The sequence below is a fragment of the Rhincodon typus genome, unplaced genomic scaffold, assembly GCF_021869965.1.
Source record: "Rhincodon typus isolate 14 unplaced genomic scaffold, sRhiTyp1.1 hic_rhity00000816, whole genome shotgun sequence".
NCBI classification, from domain to species: domain Eukaryota; kingdom Metazoa; phylum Chordata; class Chondrichthyes; order Orectolobiformes; family Rhincodontidae; genus Rhincodon; species Rhincodon typus.
Genome location: NW_025966454.1, coordinates 1 through 18,700, shown reverse-complemented (window position 1 = coordinate 18,700; position 18,700 = coordinate 1). Strand labels below are relative to the sequence as shown.

The following is an 18,700-nucleotide window of genomic DNA, read 5'->3' as shown; positions in this document are numbered from 1 at the left end:
CCAAACATTTCCAATTCACGTACATATCCAAATGACTATTAAACAAGGTAACTGTACCCACATCCACCACTTCCTCTGGAAGTTTATTCCACAAACAAACCAGTCTCTGGGTAAAAAAACTGCCCCTCATGTCTTTTTAAAATATTTCTCTTCTCACCTTAAAAATGTGCCCTCTAGTCTTGAAATCCCCCACCTTGGATAAAAGTACCTGCCATTCATAGAATCCCTACAGTGTGGAAACAGGCCCTTTGGCCCAACAAGTCCACACCAAACCTCAGAGCAACCCACCCTGATCCATCCCCAAACACTATGGGCAATTTAGCGTGGCCAATCCATCTAACCTGTACATCTTTGGAATGTGGGAAGGAAACCCATGCAGACACACAGTCGCCTGAGGCTAGAATCGAACCCAGGTCCCTGGCACGGTGGCACAGTGGTTAGCACTGCTGCCCCATCTTATCTATACCCCTTATGATTTTATGTGCCTCTGTACGGTCACCCCCGCCCAGTGAACAAAGTCCCAGCCTCTCCTCATAACTCAAATAGCTTCCATTCGTGGCAACACCCTGTCGCAGCAAGTTTCTGGGAGTGACAGCTCTCCGCCCATGTCCAGGGGCGGGTCTCACACGGATTTTGTGACGGCAAACCGGGAAATGAAACTGAAAAAAGGTTTGCAAGGTCCGTGACTTGGAGACAGTAAGGACTGTAGATGCTGGAAGCCCGGAATGTGGACTTTCCTGCTCCTGGAGTGCTCTGTGTGTGTGTGTGCTTTTCCAGCCTCGCGTCTATTGACTCTTGGCAACGTCAGTTTCGGCTTGGCTGGCTTTAATTCTGCCGGAGGCTTTCTGTGAGTGTGTACGGGCAAGAAATTGTACATAACGTGTAAAGCTCTTCCTCCCTGTTGCTGAGGGAAATAGCCAAGGAGCTGCGTTCGGAGGAGGGGGAAGCTGAGAGACAGTGCTGCCTGGGCTGAGGGGATAAAGCCTTTCACGGGGACCGAGCCCCCCGCCCGCTGACATGTGCAGAGAGAACGGGCAGTTCTCTCCAGGAACATCCGAGACACCAGCAGGAGCTGAAAATTTCCTGTAAAACCCACCAGCAGCTGCTGTCCGAGGATTCCAAAACCCACAGGATCGTCCCTGTCCAAGAGGCTGCCGAGGAGCTGATCTATCCGGTGAACAGTTTTTCAGAAATTCCTCTCTACTGGAGTTTAACCTTTGTTCCTCATCCGGCCAACAGGAAGCACTTGTCATTGCCCGGAGAGCCAGCCTTCAGAGGGAGGGAGGGAGAGAGAGAAGAAGGGTCGAGCCCGAAACGTCAGCCTTCCTGCTCCTCTGATGCTGCTTGGCCTGCTGTGTTCATCCAGCTCTGCACCTTGTTATTCTCAGAGAGAGATGTTTACTGTTTTTGTTACTGAAAAGTGGCAGCGTTACCATTTTTTACAGAGTTATTTGTTTCTGCTGTGTTAATTCCCCATCACTAATCGCCCTGGGGGGTGGGAGGGGGTGCAGAGAGAGGGCTGGATTGATTTGAGTTCTTGTATCTGCTAAACTGGGCAAATTCGCATTCTCCTCACATCTGCCGTTGAGCTGAACCCAACAATCTTCCTGCATGGTCCAGCTCTCAATCCCAGATTTGCTGCTTGCATTTAAATCCTACAAGCTGTCTGGTTGGGGATTGAACCCACATTCCTTGGGGGGGGGGGCTCTGTGCCCCCACCCACCCCCTTACAAAGTGCAGCCTGTTCCCCCACAGACCCACCCAGCTGGCTAAGGCCAGGGATTGGTGGGAGATGATTCAGAGATAGTAGGAACTGCAGATGCTGGAGAATCTGAGATAACAAGGTGCAGAGGCCAAGCAGCATCAGAGGAGCAGGAAGCAGAAATGGGGGAGGGGAAGGGGGTTCTGAAATAAATAGGGAGAGGGGGGAGGCGGATAGAAGATGGATAGAGGAGAAGATAGGTGGAGAGGAGACAGACAGGTCACAGAGGCAGGGATGGAGCCAGTAAAGGTGAGTGTAGGTGGGGAGTTAGGGAGGGGATAGGTCAGTCCAGGGAGGACGGACAGGTCAAGGGGGCGGGATGAGGTTAGTAGGTAGGAGATGGGGGTGGGGCTTGAGGCGGGAGGAAGAACAGGTTAGGGAGGCGGGGACGAGCTGGGCTGGTTTTGGGATGCGGTAGGGGAAGGGGAGATTGGAGGAAATGGAGGCGGTGGCACATCAACGAATACCGCCTCCATTTCCGAGGCCAACACCATCGACACTGAGGACGCCCACCGCCGCCCCGGCCCCGCCCACTGCAGACTCGGCCCCCCCCCCCCACAGCGCCCCCGCCCGCCACCGACGCCCCGCCCACCCCCGACTCGGCCCCGCCCACAGCAGGCTCGACCCCGCCCACCGACACCGCCCCGGCCCCGCCCACCGCCGACTCGGCCCCGCCCGCCGACGCCGCCCCGCCCACCGCCGACTCGGCCCCGCCCACCACCTCCACAGCCAGCTGCTCCAGAGGAGACTGTAGCCCCAAGCCCTGCCGAGTCTTCACCATCCCCCTCCACCCCCAGACCTACCCCTCACCGAGGGTGAACGGTCAGTCCTCAGTAAAGGGCTCACCTTTGTCCCCCTCCACCCACACATCAACAAATACCACTCAGGCTTGGACATAGAGCAGTTTTTCCGCCGCCTCCGCCTCCACGCTTACTTCTTCAACCGTGAGCCGAACCCTCCCTCTACTGACCCCTTCTCCCGCTTCCAACACACCCCCTCCTCCTGGACACCACCCCAAGGCCTCCTACCCTCCCTCGACCTCTTCATCTCCAACTGCCGTCGAGACATCAATCACCTCAACCTCTCCACCCCTCTCACCCACTCCAACCTCTCCACCCCTCTCACCCACTCCAACCTCTCCTGCGCAGAACGTGCAGCCCTCCGCTCCCTCCGCTCCAACCCCAACTTCACCATAAAACCCATGGACAAGGGAGGCGCAGTTGTAGTATGGCGCACTGACCTCTACATCGCCGAGGCCAGACGCCAACTCTCCAACACCTCCTCCGACCGCCCCCTTGATCATGACCCCACCCCTGACCACCAAACCATCATCTCCCAAACCATCCACAACCTCATCACCTCAGGTGATCTTCCACCCATGGCCTCCAACCTCATCGTTCCCCAACCTCGCACTGCCCGCTTCTATCTCCTTCCCAAAATCCACAAACCTGACTGTCCTGGTTGACCCATTGTCTCCACCTGCTCCTGCCCCACCAAACTTATCTCCACCTATCTGGACTCCATTTTCTATCCCTTGGTCCAGGAACTCCCTACCTACGTCCGTGACACCACCCACGCCCTCCACCTCCTCCATAACTTCCAATTCCCCGGTCCCCAACACTTCATCTTTACCATGGATGTCCAGTCCCTCTACACCAGCATTCCCCATACAGATGGCCTAAAGGCCCTCGGCTTCTTCCTGTCCCACAGGCCCGACCAGTCCCCCTCCACTGACACCCTCATCCGCTTAGCCGAACTCGTCCTCACCCTCAACAACTTCTCTTTAAATTCCTCCCACTTTCTACAGACAAAGGGGGTGGCCATGGGTACCCGCATGGGCCCAAGTTATGCCTGCCTCTTTGTAGGTTACGTGGAACAATCCCTCTTCCGTAGCTACACTGGCCCTAAACCCCACCTCTTCATCCGTTACATTGATGACTGTATCGGCGCCGCCTCATGCTCCCACGAGGAGCTTGAACAGTTCATCCACCTCACCAACACCTTCCACCCCAACCTTAAGTTCACCTGGACCATCTCTAATACCTCTCTCTCCTTCCTGGACCTCTCTGTCTCCATATCGGGCAACCACCTAGAAACCGATATCCATTTCAAGCCCACCGACTCCCACAGCTACCTAGAATACACCTCCTCCCACCCACCTTCCTGCAAAAATTCCATCCCCTTTTCCCAATTCCTTTGCCTCCGCCGCATCTGCTCCCAGGATGAGGCATTCCACTCCCGTACATCTCAGATGTCCTCGTTTTTCAAGGACCGCAAGATCGCCCCCCTCAGTGGTTGAGAACACCCTCCACTGTGTCTCCCCATTTCCCGCAACTCATCCCTCACACCCCCTCCCTGCAATAACAACCAAAACAGAATCCCCCTCGTCCTCACGTACCACCCCACCAACCTCTGGATCCAACGCATCATCCTCCAACACTTCCGCCATCTGCAATCCAACGCCACCACCAAAGACATCTTTCCCTCCCCCACCCTTATCTGCTTTCCGGAGGGACCACTCTCTCCGTGACTCCCTTGTCCGCTCCACACTCCCCTCCAGCCCCACCACACCCGGCACTTTTCCCTGCAACCGCAGGAAGTGCTACACCTGCCCCTACACCTACCCCCTCACCCTCATCCCAGGCCCCAAGAAGACTTTCCACATCAAGCAGATGTTCACCTGCACATCTGCCAATGTGGTATACTGTATCCGCTGTTGCCGTTGTGGCCTCCTCTACATCGGGGAAACCAAGCAGAGGCTTGGAGACCGCTTTGCAGAACACCTATGCTCGGTTCGCACTAAACAACTGCACCTCCCAGTCGCGAACCATTTCAACTCCCCCTCCCATTCCTCAGATGACATGTCCATCCTGGGCCTCCTGCAGTGCCACAACGATGCTACCCGAAAGTTGCAGGAACAGCAACTCATATTCCGCTTGGGAACCCTGCAGCCCAATGGTATCAATATGGACTTCACAAGCTTCAAAATCTCCCCTCCCCCTACCGCATCCCAAAACCAGCCCAGCTTGTCCCCGCCTCCCTAACCTGTTCTTCCTCCCAACTATCCCCTCCTCCCACCTCAAGCCCCACCCCCATCTCCTGCCTACTAGCCTCATCCCGCCCCCTTGACCTGTCCGTCCTCCCTGGACTGACCTATCTCCTCCCTACCTCCCCACCTACACTCACCTTTACTGGCCCCAACCCCGCCTCTTTGACCTGTCTGTCTCCTTTCCACTCTTCTCCTCTATCCATCTTCTATCCGCCTCCCCTATCTCCCTATTTATTTCAGAACCCCCTTCCCTTCCCCCATTTCTGAAGAAGGGCCTAGGCCCGAAACGTCAGCCTTCCTGCTCCTCTGATGCTGCTTGGCCTGCTGTGTTCATCCAGCTCTACACCTTGTTATCATTGGTGGAAGATGGACTGGTCAATGATGCCAAAGATCACAGATTTCACCAAGTACTGAATGAGACAGAAAGCTCTCGCTTTTCTTGTCTCTGTCGATCATCTGTGTCATTGATAGGTGACAGGGACCCAACTGGAACTTTGGATTAAGGAGGAAACAAAATATTCAATGATTATAGAGAGGAAAAGGGAAGTTGGGAGATAGTGCACGAAAAGGAGGGGGGCAAGATTTGTTTGCTTTTTGAGGCAAAAGGTAATGATGGCAGCTTTGAAAGGGTGGGTGGGAGGACAGACCATAAGATGTAGGAGCAGAAGTAGGCCATTCAGCCCATCAAATCTGCTCCATCATTTGAACATGGCTGGAATGTTTCTCAGCCTTATTGTCCTGCTTTCTCCCTGTAACCCTTAATCCCATTACTGATCAAGAACCCAGCTATCCCTATCTTAATGCACTCAATGACTTGGCCTCCACGGCTTCTGTGGCAATGAGTTCCAGAGATTCCCCACCCTCTGGCTGAATAAATTCCTCCTCATCTCAATTTTAAAGGGTCATTCCTTCACCCTGAGGCTGTACCCTTGGGACCTAGTCTCTCCTACTTGTGGAAACATATCCACTCTAACCAGGCCTCTCAGTATTCTCTATGTTTCAATCTGATCCCTCCTCGTTCTTCTAAACTCCATTGAGTACAGATCCAGAGTGTTTAATCTCTCTTCATACAACAAGCCCTTCATTCCTGGGATCATTCTTGTAAACCTCCTCTGGACCCCTTTCTGGCTTAGATATGGGGCCCAAAACTGCTCACAATATTCCAAATGCAGTCTGACCAGAGCCTTATACAGCCTCAGCAGCACATCTCTCCTTTTGTTTTCTCGTACTCTCGAAATGAAAGCTAACATTGCATTTGCCAACTGACAGTTGACCCTGCGTTTTAACCTTAAGAGAATCCTAAACTAGGACTCCTAAGTCCCTTTATGCTTCAGATTTCCAAAGCTTTTCCCCATTTTGAAAATAGTCTACTCCTCAATTCTTCCCAACAAATACATAACCTCACACTTGGCCACATTGTATTCAATCTGCCACTTCTTTGCCCACTCACCTAGCATGTACAAGTCCCTCTGCAACTTCCTCCCTTCCTCAGCACTACCTGTCCCTCCACCCGTCTTTGTGTCATCTGCAAACTTAGCAACAATGCCCTCAGTTCCTTCATCCAGATTGTTAATGTATAACATGAAAGTTGTGGTCCTAACATTGACCCCTGTGAAATTCCATTAGTCACTGGCTGCCATCCTGAAAAAGACCCTTTATCCCTACTCTCTGCCTTTTGCCAGTCTGCCAATCCTCTATCCATGCCAGTACCTTACCCCGACCACCATGAGCTTGTATCTTGTTTAGCAGTCTCCTGTGCGATACCTTGTCAAAGGTTTTCTGGAATCTAAATAGATCACACACTCTCCTTTGTCTAATTTTCTCATTACCTCCTCAAAGAATTTCTCCAAATTTGTCAAGCATGACCTTCCCTTGATGAAGCCATGCTGATTCAGCCCTATATGACCCATGACTTCCAAGTACTCTGAATCTCAATCTTAAAAATGCACTCTAAAATTTCACCAACGACTGAGGTCAGGCTAACTGGCCTATAATTACTCGTCTTCTGCCTCCCTCCCTCCTTAAACAGAGGTGTTATTTAAGCCATTTTCCAGTCTTCTGGGGATTCTGACTGACTCCAGTGATTCCTGAAAGATCACCACCAATGCCTCTACAATTTCTCAGCTGTCTCCTTCAGAACCCTAGGGTATCGCCCATCTGCTCCAGGTGGTTTATCCACCTTCAGATCTTTCAGCTTCCCCAGCAACTTCCTTAGTGATGGCCGCTACACTCACTTCTGCCCCCTGACTTTCTTGAAGTTCTGGTTTGCTGCTGGTGTCTTTCACCATGAAGACTGATGCAAAGTACCTATTCAGTTCCTCTGTCATTTCTTTGTCTCTATTCCTACTTCTCCTCAGTTCCTCAAAGAGGAATTGTTAACAGTCTCATTTTAACCTGGGAGCTGGGAATGTGGGGAATCAGCGTAGTCTGAGAATAAAGGCATGACCATTTAGGAGAGATGTTAGGAAGCACTTCTGCACACAAAAGGTGCTAGATATTTAGAACTCTCTTCCACAACAGCAATGGATGCTGGATCAATTGTTCATTTTAAGTCTGAGATAGATAATGTTTGCTAAGTGAAGATATTAACAAATATAGACCAAAGGTAGGAATATGGAGTTTGATCACAGATCAGCCTTGATCTCATTGAGAGCTGGAATGGGCTTGAGGGGCTGAATGGCCTACTCCTGTTCCTCTAGGGGAGGCGGTGGCTTAGTGGTATTATCACTGGACTCTTAATCTAGAGACCCACGTAATGTTCTTGGGATCTGGGTTCAAATCCCACCACGGGAGATGGCAGAATTTAATTCAATTAAAAAAAGTCTAAAGATGGCCATCAATCTACTACTGGTTGTTGGAAAAACCTATCTGGTGCACTAATGTCTTTTACGGAAGGAAAATGCCATCCTTACCTTGTCTGGCCTACACGTGACTCCAGACACACATGCGGTTGACTCTTAACTGCCCTCTGGGCAATTAGGGATGGGCAATAAATGCTGGCCTCACCACTGACACCCTCATTCTGTAACTAAATAAATGTTTAAAAATGTTCCTGTGTCAGTTGAACAGGAGCAAGAGATCAGGATGGAAAAGATGACCCCAGAGGGAGCATAAGGGGGGAGAAAATAGACAATCAGAGGAAGGAAGGCACAAAAAAAAAGTAACATTCTTGCTCGGATCACTGTGAACCCATGCCATCTTCAACACCATTGGGGTACTTCAATAGGCTTGGGTGGGATTGGCCAGGGAGTCTCCAGTGTTACTGGAGCTACACGTCTCCCACTTTAGGAGATGGCCACAATTTAATAATACAACCTGACCGAGGGCCAATCAAACAAAGAGAAAAAAAATTGCACTTTTTAAATCAGTGATTAAAACGAAAGGTAATCACCATAATCCTGTTTTCTCCCTGGAGAGAGAGATGAAAGGCGGTGAGCTTATCCTGAGGGTGACCACACCTCAGGCATGGGGTAAGGTTGAGAAAATGGGTAGCTCAGCTATTTGTGGCACTCTGCAGCAACTGAGCCAATGAAGACCAGCAGCTGTCTTTCTCAAAAGCACATTACAATGAGATTTTACGACAACTGACAGTGATAACATTAGACGTTTAATTCCAGATTTTGATTTAGCTCCAATTCCATCTTCTGCTCTCGTTGGCTTTGTAACTGGGTCTGCAGAATATTAGCTGGGCCCCTGGGTGACCAATAGCACTGTGCCATCGCCTCCCCAAATGAGCTGTTAAAACATTCCGTGATATAACAGTGCCCTCCGTACTCATGTGACAGAAACTCCAACAGAGCTGCAGATAATGTCCATAAACATTGCTTGATGAAACACTTTGAGGTCTGTCTTAAACTTATGTGAACCAATGAACCCACGTAGAAAGAGTTTTATCAGTTGTATTACTCTGTTTAAAAACAGCAAAGTTTTGAACATTAGCTGAATCTATTTAGCTTAATGTTCACATTGCTAATAATTATTTGCAGGTTTACAGACTCGATGTCAGCACAATTAATGGATATGCCCCATTCTCAGCAGGAAATGCTGCAAACTTTATTAAATCCACTCCAGAAGAAGAAGACGGAATATAGTACCTCAAAGAGGACCTATGAGAGAAGGTTAGCTTGCATTAAGGTACGTTTAATATATTGTAAATACAAGACTTTAAACTTTTGTTGAAATATCCAAACCTCCTTTACGAAAGGTAAACTTGAGCATAACAACTTTACTCTAAGGTGTTTATGTAAAAGGGTTATAAACATAAACTGGTCACCAAGAAATCCTGTTGGAAATCAGGAGCAAACTCTTTACTCAGAGGGAACTCACTATCACAGGGAGTGATTGAGACAAGTCAAATCGATGCATTCAAGAGGAAGCTGATCTGATCTGATTTGATTTGATTTGATTGAATACTGTCAAGCGTACCAAGGTACAGTAAACACTTGTTTTGCATGTTTTACAAGCAGATCGTACTATACAAGTGCACCAGGGCAACAAAATAGAATGCAGGATACAATGTTACAGCTATTGAGAAGGTGCAGAGAAAGCGATCAATATTAGCATTGGAATAGTAAACAAGGGAGAAAAGAATAAAAAGTTATGTTGACAAACTGAGACAGAGTAGAGTGAGAACAGGGTCAGCTGAAGTATAAATGCTGGTATGGACCTATTTTGCTAACTGGCCCATTTCTGTGCTGCACATGCTGTTTTTGTAAGAACATTTTTCTCTTCAGAATGCAAAAGCAGCTGAGCTATGGTTCAATTTCACTTCCTCACTGGGGAAACTGATTCTTCATTCACACTGGAGAAGCTTCACAATAAACCTCAGAGGAAGCAGCTGCCTAAGAGTACCTGGGACGCTTCACAACAAACAGCTTGGCATACATGTGGTTCAAGTATAAGCAGGCTTCCTTTCTCACAACTTTTACAAGGTGACATATTTTGAGAGTACAGGGCAGAATCTGTATACCATATCACTCTCACCTCATCATGGCACTGTTTTGGAAGAAAATTCTCTGCAGTGTCCTTACAAGTGCTTATCCCTCAGTTGATCCCACGTACTCATTATCTGGTCATTGTCACATTGCTGTGTCTGGGAGCTTGCTCTGCACAAACTAGCTGCTAATTTTCCTACATTGTAGTCATTTATCTCCACTACAAAATTACTTTATTGGCAGAAAAATGCTTTGTAATTTCCAGTAGTTGTAAAAATCAGAAACTATTCAAGGAACTGGTTAAATTACATCAACAACATTGTGAACAGTGTTGGGCCTCTTTTCTGAGCAAAGACATACTAGAGCAAGTTCACTTGGCTGATTCCAGGTATGGAGGAACTGTCTTATGAGGAGAGGTTGAACAGGTTTAGCCTGCACTTATTGGAGTTTACAAGGCTGTGAAAGACGAGGAAGGAAAGATCACCTTTTTTCTCGTAAGGATGTCGTTCATGACTTCGATAAGATCCAGAATGGAGATCTAACAGGAGAGACCCATAATGGTGTTGGGAATTGACATATGAGGTGACAGCACAATCTAGGACTCTGCAGAGAGGTTGAGTTATAAAGTTACAAGGATAGTGGGATCAAAGGTGTGTTCAAGGAGCTGAGGTGGAGAAGGTAAGAGTATCAACTTCCGAGGGGCGATGATAACCAATGACCTGTCGTGGACTTCCCATGTAGATGCAACAGTCAAGAAGGCCCAACAATGCCTCTTCTTCCTTAAGAAGCTTAGGAAATTTGGCCCATAAGGACCCTCGCCAACTTCTACAGATGCACGATAGGAAGCATTCCATCCAAGTGAATAACGGTCTGGTACAGCAGGTGCTCTGCCCAGGGCCGTAAGAAACTACAGAACGTTGTGTGCACAGCCCAGGCCATTGCGGAAGCCAGCTTCCCATTCATGGGTTTCATTTACACGCGTTGTTGCCACGGAGAGCCTGCCATCATCATCAAAGACCCATCCCACCCTGGCAATGCTCTCTTCCAACCTCTTCCATCAGGCAGAAGACACATGCACCAGCAGGGTCAAGAACAGTTTCTTCCCTGCCGTTATTAGACTGACGAATGGACTCCCTAATTTCAAGTAATATTGATCCTGCTAATGTCGATACTGCTGGGCGCACCTCCTGTGCAGTGTAACCTGTATGCCTCACTCTGTCTAAGCACACCCTATGATCTGGATGTCCTTGTTTTTTATGAATGCCTGTACCACTCACAAACAAAGCTTTTCACTGTACTATGATAAATCAAATCATATCAAATATTGAGGCAAGTGGTGAGGAAATTGGATTTTAAACAGAAAGAATGCACACCATTAACAAAATCAGCTAGCAGGGGGAACAGGAGGGATTTGCGGGTGGTCAGTGGGAGTATGAGTGGGGAAGTGGGAGGTGAGTCCTATAGATTAGTTATCAAACCCAAACGGCTGGAGACTATTGGAGTCTCACCGTACATTCCTCTGTACGCCCAACACTGGCCAGGCCAGCATTTATTGCCCATCCTGAACTGTCAAGGGCAGTTGAGAGTCAACCACATAGCTGGGGATCTGGAGTTACGTGTAGGACAGACTAGATAAGATTGACCAATTTCCTTCTCTTGAAAGGACATTAGTCAACAAGGTGACAATCAGCAACAGTTTCATGGCCATCCTTAGACACGTAATTCCAAATTTTTGTTGAAGCGAAATATCCAGGATTCAAATACAGTTACAGAACATTACCTGGATCATTGAACAAATAGTCCAGTGACAATACCTCCAGGTCACCACCTCCCAACCACTCAAAGCCTTGACTCTGTTTCTCTCTCCACAGACCGAGTGAGGTTTTTCCAGCATTCTCTGGGTTTGTTTCTGGTTTATTCTGTAGTTTTGCATTCGGAGACTGTTTGGTGGTGTCGATATCAGTGGGTTCTTCTGTGTACTACAATGTAAACCTTATTCTCAAACGTATGCATGTCAGAAATCGAGAATGGCTTGAAACATGTGTCACTTCTGTCATTGAACTATAACCATTATTAATCTGGTTGTTTGAACTTTTCTCTTCCCACAGCAGCAAATAAACGAGGCAGAGCAGCATGTGAAGAAAGAGTTTGACAAACTTCACCAGTTTCTCTATAGGGAGGAGAAAACTGCCTTGCAGAAACTGAAGCAGGAAAGGAAGAGAAAGAGCCAGCTGGTGAAGAGAAAGATTGATAAGATAACTGAAGAAATAGCAGCGCTGTCCTTCACCATTCAGGAGATACAGCAATTGCTGGGGGAAGAGGACCATATCCAGATTCTCAGAGTCAGTGCCTCCTCGGACAGTGGCTTTCTGTTTTCCTGCCTTTTCCCAAAAGAACCTGACGTTGTCATTTAAGGCTCTGTCAACAGCATTCCCGATCCTGATGTGCACGGTCATGGATTCTGGTCCCACTCCAGGGTCCCAAGCAGCTCACCCAGGTTGACCCTGCAGGGCAGTACAGAGGGAGCACTGCACTGGCCTTTGGATGTGACAGTGCACCAAGTCACAGTTGGGTGGATGTAGAAAGACCCCGTTTGAGAAATTTACTGCAGGGGGAAAACTGGACTTGCGAGACTGAGCAACTGGCATTGGTTACTCCGTTCTTGTGCCATCCACACGGTTGAATAGCCAGTGGACTTTAGGCTCAGGCTTGACGAATGACCGTGAGTCTTAAGTCCCAGTGAGGGATCAATGTCTTCAGAAGAAGGGGGCAGGGGGAAGAGAGAGAGAGAGACAAGACAGAAAATGAGAAAGCTTATATCTGCTGGAGTTTTGAAGCGATGACTTGATTGAAATATTTAAGATCCTCAGGGGTCTTGACGAGGCGGATGTGGAGAGGAGGTTTCCTCTTTTTGGAGGAAATCTAGAACTAAGGGTCATAGTTTGAAAATAAGGGGAGGCCTGTTCACAGTAGAGAGGAGCAGAAGCTTCTTCTTTCAGAGGCCTGTGAGTGTTTCGAACCCTCTCCTTGAAAAAGGGATGGGAGCAGAGTCCTTAAATATTTTTAAGACAGAGACAGATAGAGTCATGATAAACAAGACAATGTTATCAGGGCTAGGTGGAAATGTAGAGTAATCAGATCAACCATGATCTCATTCAATGGAGCAGCAGACTTGATGGGCTGAGTGGCCTACACCTACATTCATATCAAGGATCTATTCTGTTCTTGTGAAAATATGATACACACTGTCCTTCGAAACAGATTATTTTACACAAGGAGTATCTGAATGTATAAAGGAATTACAGTTGACTACATTGTGAGCTGCACTGTAAGATACCGTCGTTTTTCAGTCATATCAAATCATTAAATTCATACTGTCAGGCTAAAGGGCTAGTTTTACTTTTTAAATTCTGAAAACCTGCTATTGATCTGAATCACAGAATCCCTACACTGTGAAAGCAGGCCATTCAGTCCACACCAACCTTCTGAAGAGCATCCCATCCAGACCCACCTCATTACTCCACATTCCCAATGGCTAATCCACTTAGCCTGCACATCTTTGGATTGTGGGAGAGGACGAGAGAAAACCCAGTCAGGGGGAGAATGTGCAAACTCCAGTTGCCAGAGGGTGGAATCAAACCCTGTTTCCTGGCGCTGTGAGGCAGCGGCGCTAACCACTGTGCCACCCTTAAATCTATGCTATGTTTGTAACAGAAAGTTCTAAAGATTAATTACTATCTTTTGCTTCATTTAGAGATATCCAGAAGTGGAGAAAATTTACAGGTAAATACACTTAAAGAGAATCTATTTTTATTCTCTTATTTTAAATTGCTCATAATTTGCAACAAAAACACTGCTGTTATCTTGCACTGCTCTCTTTGTGTAGAATAAAGGGACCCACCCCCATTCCAGTGAAGGCTGGTCCTATTGTCAATGTAGGGAAGGCCATTGGATCTCTGCAATACAGAGTCTGGAAGAAGATGTTGACAGTGATTACCACAGGTTAGTGCTATCCAGGAACAGACAGAGAAAGTTCCAATTGCTCAGCTCACCAACTCTCTTCTGGAAGTGGTAGGAGCTGTAGTGAGGTGAGACTGACCGACCTTGACATCAAAGTGACAATTAGCCAAGTGTAGCATCAACAGACTGGAGTCAATGGGAATGAGGGGAAAACTCTCCATGAGTTGGAGTAATATCTGAAACCAAGGAAGATGGGTTATGGTTGTTGAAGGTCAGTCATCAAAGCTCCAACACATCTCTGCATTAGTTCCTACAGAGAGTGCGCTAGGCTCAGCTGCTCCACCTGTACAAGGTGCTGGTGAGACCATATCTAGAATACTTTAAGCAGTTTTCTTCAAGCTTTTCTGATGAAGGGTCTAGGCCCGAAACGTCAGCCTCTCTGCTCCTATGATGCTGCTTGGCCTGCTGTGTTCATCCAGCCCTGCACCTTGTTATCTCTCTTCTTCAAGCAATCCTTGTTTACGGCATTTCATTGGAGGTACAGTCAGAGAAGGTTCATGAGGATGATCCCTGGTATGGAGGGATTGTCTTAAGAGCAAAGGCTAAACAGTTTCGGACTCTACTCACTGGAGTTTAGAAGAACGAGAGGTGATCTCATTGAAACATATCAGATTCTTGAGGGGCTTGATAGGTAAGTGTTGAGCGGATGTTTCCCCTCATGGGAGAGTCTAGGTGCAGAGGGCATAGGCTCAGAGTAAAGGGGCACCAATTGAAGACTGAGATGGGGAGGAATTTCTTCTCGTAGAGGGTTGAGTGTCTTTGGAACTCCTTGCCACAGAGAGCTGTGGGGGGACAGAGTCCTTGGTATTTTGAGGCTGAGATAAATAGATTCTTATCGGGGAATCAACAGCCATGGGGAAAGCACAGGCAAGTGGACGTGAGGAGTGTCAGATCAGCTGTGAACCTACTGAATAGCGGAGCTGGCTCGAGGGGCTGAATGGTCTACTCCTATCCTGATTTCCTATGGTCTGACAGACCTCCCCTTCATCATAAGGTCAGAAGTGGGATGGTCAGGTATGATTGCACAGTGTTCAGCATCATTCATGACTCCTCAGATTCTGAAGCAGTCCATGATCAGGTGCACCACGGACAATACCCAGGCTTGCTTTAATAAGTGGTAATTAACTTTTGAACCACCCAAGTACCAGGAAACGACCATTCCCAACAAGAGAGGATCCAACCCATCCCCCCCTGGACACATAGTGGCGTTACCACTGCTGAAGCTACAGCATTACCACCAAGGAAGTCACCATTGACCAGTTTGGGCAGGCCTCATAAATACTGTGCTCGCAAGAGCAAGTCAGGAGTTAAGAATTACATGTTGAGAAACTCACTGCCTGAGTCCCCAAAGCCCTACAAGGTGATGGAATACTCCCCACTTGCCTGGATGGGTGCAGCTCCAACAACACTCAAGGTGCTTGACACCATCTAGGATGAAGGAGCCCGCGCTTGGTTGACACCCCATCACTACCGTAACCATTCATTCCACTGATACTCTGGAGCAATGGAATGAACTGCCTACAAGATATGCTGCAGCAACTCACCAAAACACCTTCTATGGACTTCTACCAACCAGAAGGACAAGGGCAGCACCACTACCTGCAAGTTCTCCTCCAAGCCACTCACTGTGGAAATATATCACTATTCCTTCAGTGTCACTAGCTCTAAATCCAGGAACTCCCTCTCTAATAGCACTGTGGCGTCTATATGTCCCATGGGCTGGAGTGGTTCAAGAAGGCAGTTCACCACATAGTCTCCGGGGCAACTCCAGGTTGGCAATAAATGCTGACTTGGCCTGTGACAGAAGCGAATAGATTATTGGGGAATCAGAAGCTATTTACTGAAGCTCAATGAGCCCCAGTGTAACTGAGGGTGGGAGTAACATTGCCTTGTTTCTGTCTATCATCTCATTGTCAGTCTTACTCATCAGCCTCTCAGAGAGTTAACAGTTTTTGTTTAATTCTATTCTCTCAGCTCCAGTGACCTTAGACCCTTGTACAGCTCATCCTTACCTCCTCCTGTCTGAAGAGTTCACAAGTGTGAGGCACACCACGAAAAGACAGCAGTCACTCTCGGACTCCCCAGAGAGATTCGATCCTTGCCTGTGCATCCTGGGACGTGAGGGATTCACATCTGGGAAACACCACTGGGAGGTGATGGTGGGACAAAAGACTGAATGGGATTTGGGTGTGGTCAGAGAGTCTATCAACAGGAAGGAAGCCATTGATCTGAATCCAGACACAGGAGGCTGGATAATCGCGTTGAGAAATGGATACCAGTACAGAGCTGCTACCAAGACGTGGAAACATTTAGATCTGAGGGAGAAGCCGACGAAGATCCGAGTCTCTCTGGATTATGAGGGAGGGAAATTGACCTTTTATAACGCAGAGAGCAAGACCCATATCTACACTTTCACTGCAACTTTCACTGAGAAACTCTATCCCTTCTTCAGTCCTGGTCACAACGACGGGGGTAGAAATGCCGAACCGCTAAAAATCTGTCCTCGGACAATAATAATCCAGGAGGAATAGAATTTTTGTTTGAATCAAAGGGAAATTCTGCAGATTGTGGAAATCAGAAATAAAAGCAGAAACTGCAGTGGACCAGGCAGCATCTGTGGAGAGAGGGATGACATTAATCTTTCAGAAACTGCAGTCATTTGACAACTTTACTCTTTAATGACAGCTTCCTTTTTCTCTTGCCATGTACACTTCCTGCACTTCTATCTTTTGTTTCTGTGCCTGTCCTGTTTCTATCCCACTTAGACTGGGCCCATCATTGTTTCCACTATCTCCTGTCTCCCATCCTATCACAGTGCCTGAAATAACTCCAGAGAGGCCTGTATCCTGTTACCAAGTCACCCTGTATTTACCGTGGAGAGTCTGTGACACTGCTCCAGCTCCCTCAGGGCCAGGTCCCAGAGTGTACAGAATCTCTGACATTCCTATTTATTATCTGTCAGCCAGGGGTCCCTGATTGTACCAGATTAACAACCCCAAACAGGGAACTCATATTTTTTGAGGTCCACCGAGCAGACCTTGTTACAATCTCTACGTTATCCCCTTCTATGTGTCCCTCCCTCCGTACCTATCTAAAGCATGCTACCCTCTAACATCTTCTAGCATTGATGAAGAGCTAAGCCTGTTTCCCTCTCTCTGCAGATGCTGAGTATTTCCAGCATTTGATGTTTTTATTTTAGGATCATTTATTTTTAAAGTTGATCAAGGCTGATGAAGGGATAGCTATATGCACTTTTTCAGGATCTTTCTATAAGTATCTGAGTGATCCTTCTTATCTCCTGCAAATTCCAGAATTTAGGAAACTAACGTATAAGCAATCATTTGTTTTTAATATTGTGATAAAGGAATATATGTTAGAGAACATTGTGTAAAATAATTCTAACGGGTTTATATTAATATCTGGACATCTATTAGTTCTCAAAGAATGACACAGCACAGAAGAATCTCCCATACTTATTGTCTTTTCTAGTTCTTTAGAAGACCATTATATTAGTTGACTCTCCTGGCCTTTTCCCTTATAGTCCTGAAAATGTTTCCCCTTCAAGTAATAACCCAGTTATTTTTTTGAAAATTAGACTTACAGTTTTTAACCTTGACTGTGGCTGTGTGCCTCCAGCCAATGTCACCTTGCTGAATAATTTTACCGATGAGAGGCTCCAAGACATTTTCAGAGTTTCTTCCTTATTTGTCTATGCAATGTGGGACATTGAGAATTTGCAGCATCTCTAAACGCACTTGAATATGATTTTCAGAAACCTGGCATTCGCATGCTGTTTTTTGGGGGGTGTGGGTGAGAGGTGGCTAAAAGAGGGAGCAGTTATTCTGTACAACAGAAGCTGTTCAAAACCTGTGTCCTTGTTTGAAGTTATGTCAGGGCAGAAATTGGTACTGAATATCCCAACCTCACCAATAATACAGAAATTGTAACAAGCAAAAGCCACAAAGAGTTGAGTGACGGGAGTAATTTTAACCAAGCTCTCTAGGCAGGGACTTCACAGTTTTGGATAGAATCCTGGTTGAGTTCAATTTGGAAGGAGTATTCGATTCGGACTGTTTTACCCAATCTCTTATGATTCTTGACTGGCAAATCAGATCAAAATTAACTCCTCACGGAATTTACACACTGAATAAGTGTATATTGAAAGAAAGATATCTTTATTCAACGTTTGTGAAGAAAATTATCTCCCAGTTCTTTTGTGTGTTTAATGTGTAGGAGTGGGTTTGCTCATTTCTCCACAAAGATTGGACCATCCTTCAGTCAGTTCAGGAGGATAAAGTCAATGGGTTTGCAAGCAATGAAAGTAGCTGTACTCCTGTCACCAGGAAGAGGAGTCTTACTGTGCCTTTTACTGTTCTTAAAACAAAATAAAGGAAAATGCAAGGAAGAAAATCCTTTAATCAGCTCTCTATGTCATAGTTCAGTCTAAGGATTTACTAAGATGTTTATATCTCCTGATTATTAAGCTTTTTCCTCTTATAGTTCTTTCATGGGATGAGGGTGTCATTGAGAAGGACAGTATTTGTTGCTTGTCCCTGATTGACCTGGAACTGATCTGGACTATCTCAGAGGCTGGACCAGAGTCACCCATGTCACTATGAGTCTGGAGTCATGTGCAGACCATCCCAGGGAAGGGCTGCAGATTTCCTTCCCGAAATGGGCCATTAGTGAACCAGATGGGTTTTTACAGCAATCATTCCATGGTCAATATTGCTGAAGATTATCATGATATCTCGGATGTATTCATTGCGTTTAAATTCTAGTTGCCCAGATGGAGTTTGGACCTGTGTCCCCACAGCACTAGCCTGGGCCTCTGGATTCTTAATCCAGTCACATCACCCTTATGCCCCTGCTTCATCTGCATAATACCTAACATTTTGTATGGGTGTCACCCTCATACCTCTTTATTTACATTGT

At 47.1% G+C, this 18,700-nt stretch overlaps 1 protein-coding gene across 1 annotated transcript; it reads left to right on the top strand.

The window, feature by feature from the left end:
* The first annotated feature begins 620 nt into the window (after window positions 1–620).
* On the top strand, window positions 621–18,174 carry LOC109919049 (zinc-binding protein A33-like). Its single transcript, XM_020519006.2, has 6 exons — window positions 621–1,174; window positions 8,798–8,945; window positions 11,854–12,087; window positions 13,500–13,528; window positions 13,632–13,747; window positions 15,740–18,174. Exons 2-6 carry the CDS (start codon window positions 8,811–8,813, stop codon window positions 16,294–16,296), a joined length of 1,071 nt encoding a protein of 356 aa, XP_020374595.2. The 5' UTR covers window positions 621–1,174; window positions 8,798–8,810; the 3' UTR covers window positions 16,297–18,174.
* Window positions 18,175–18,700: the final 526 nt, after the last annotated feature.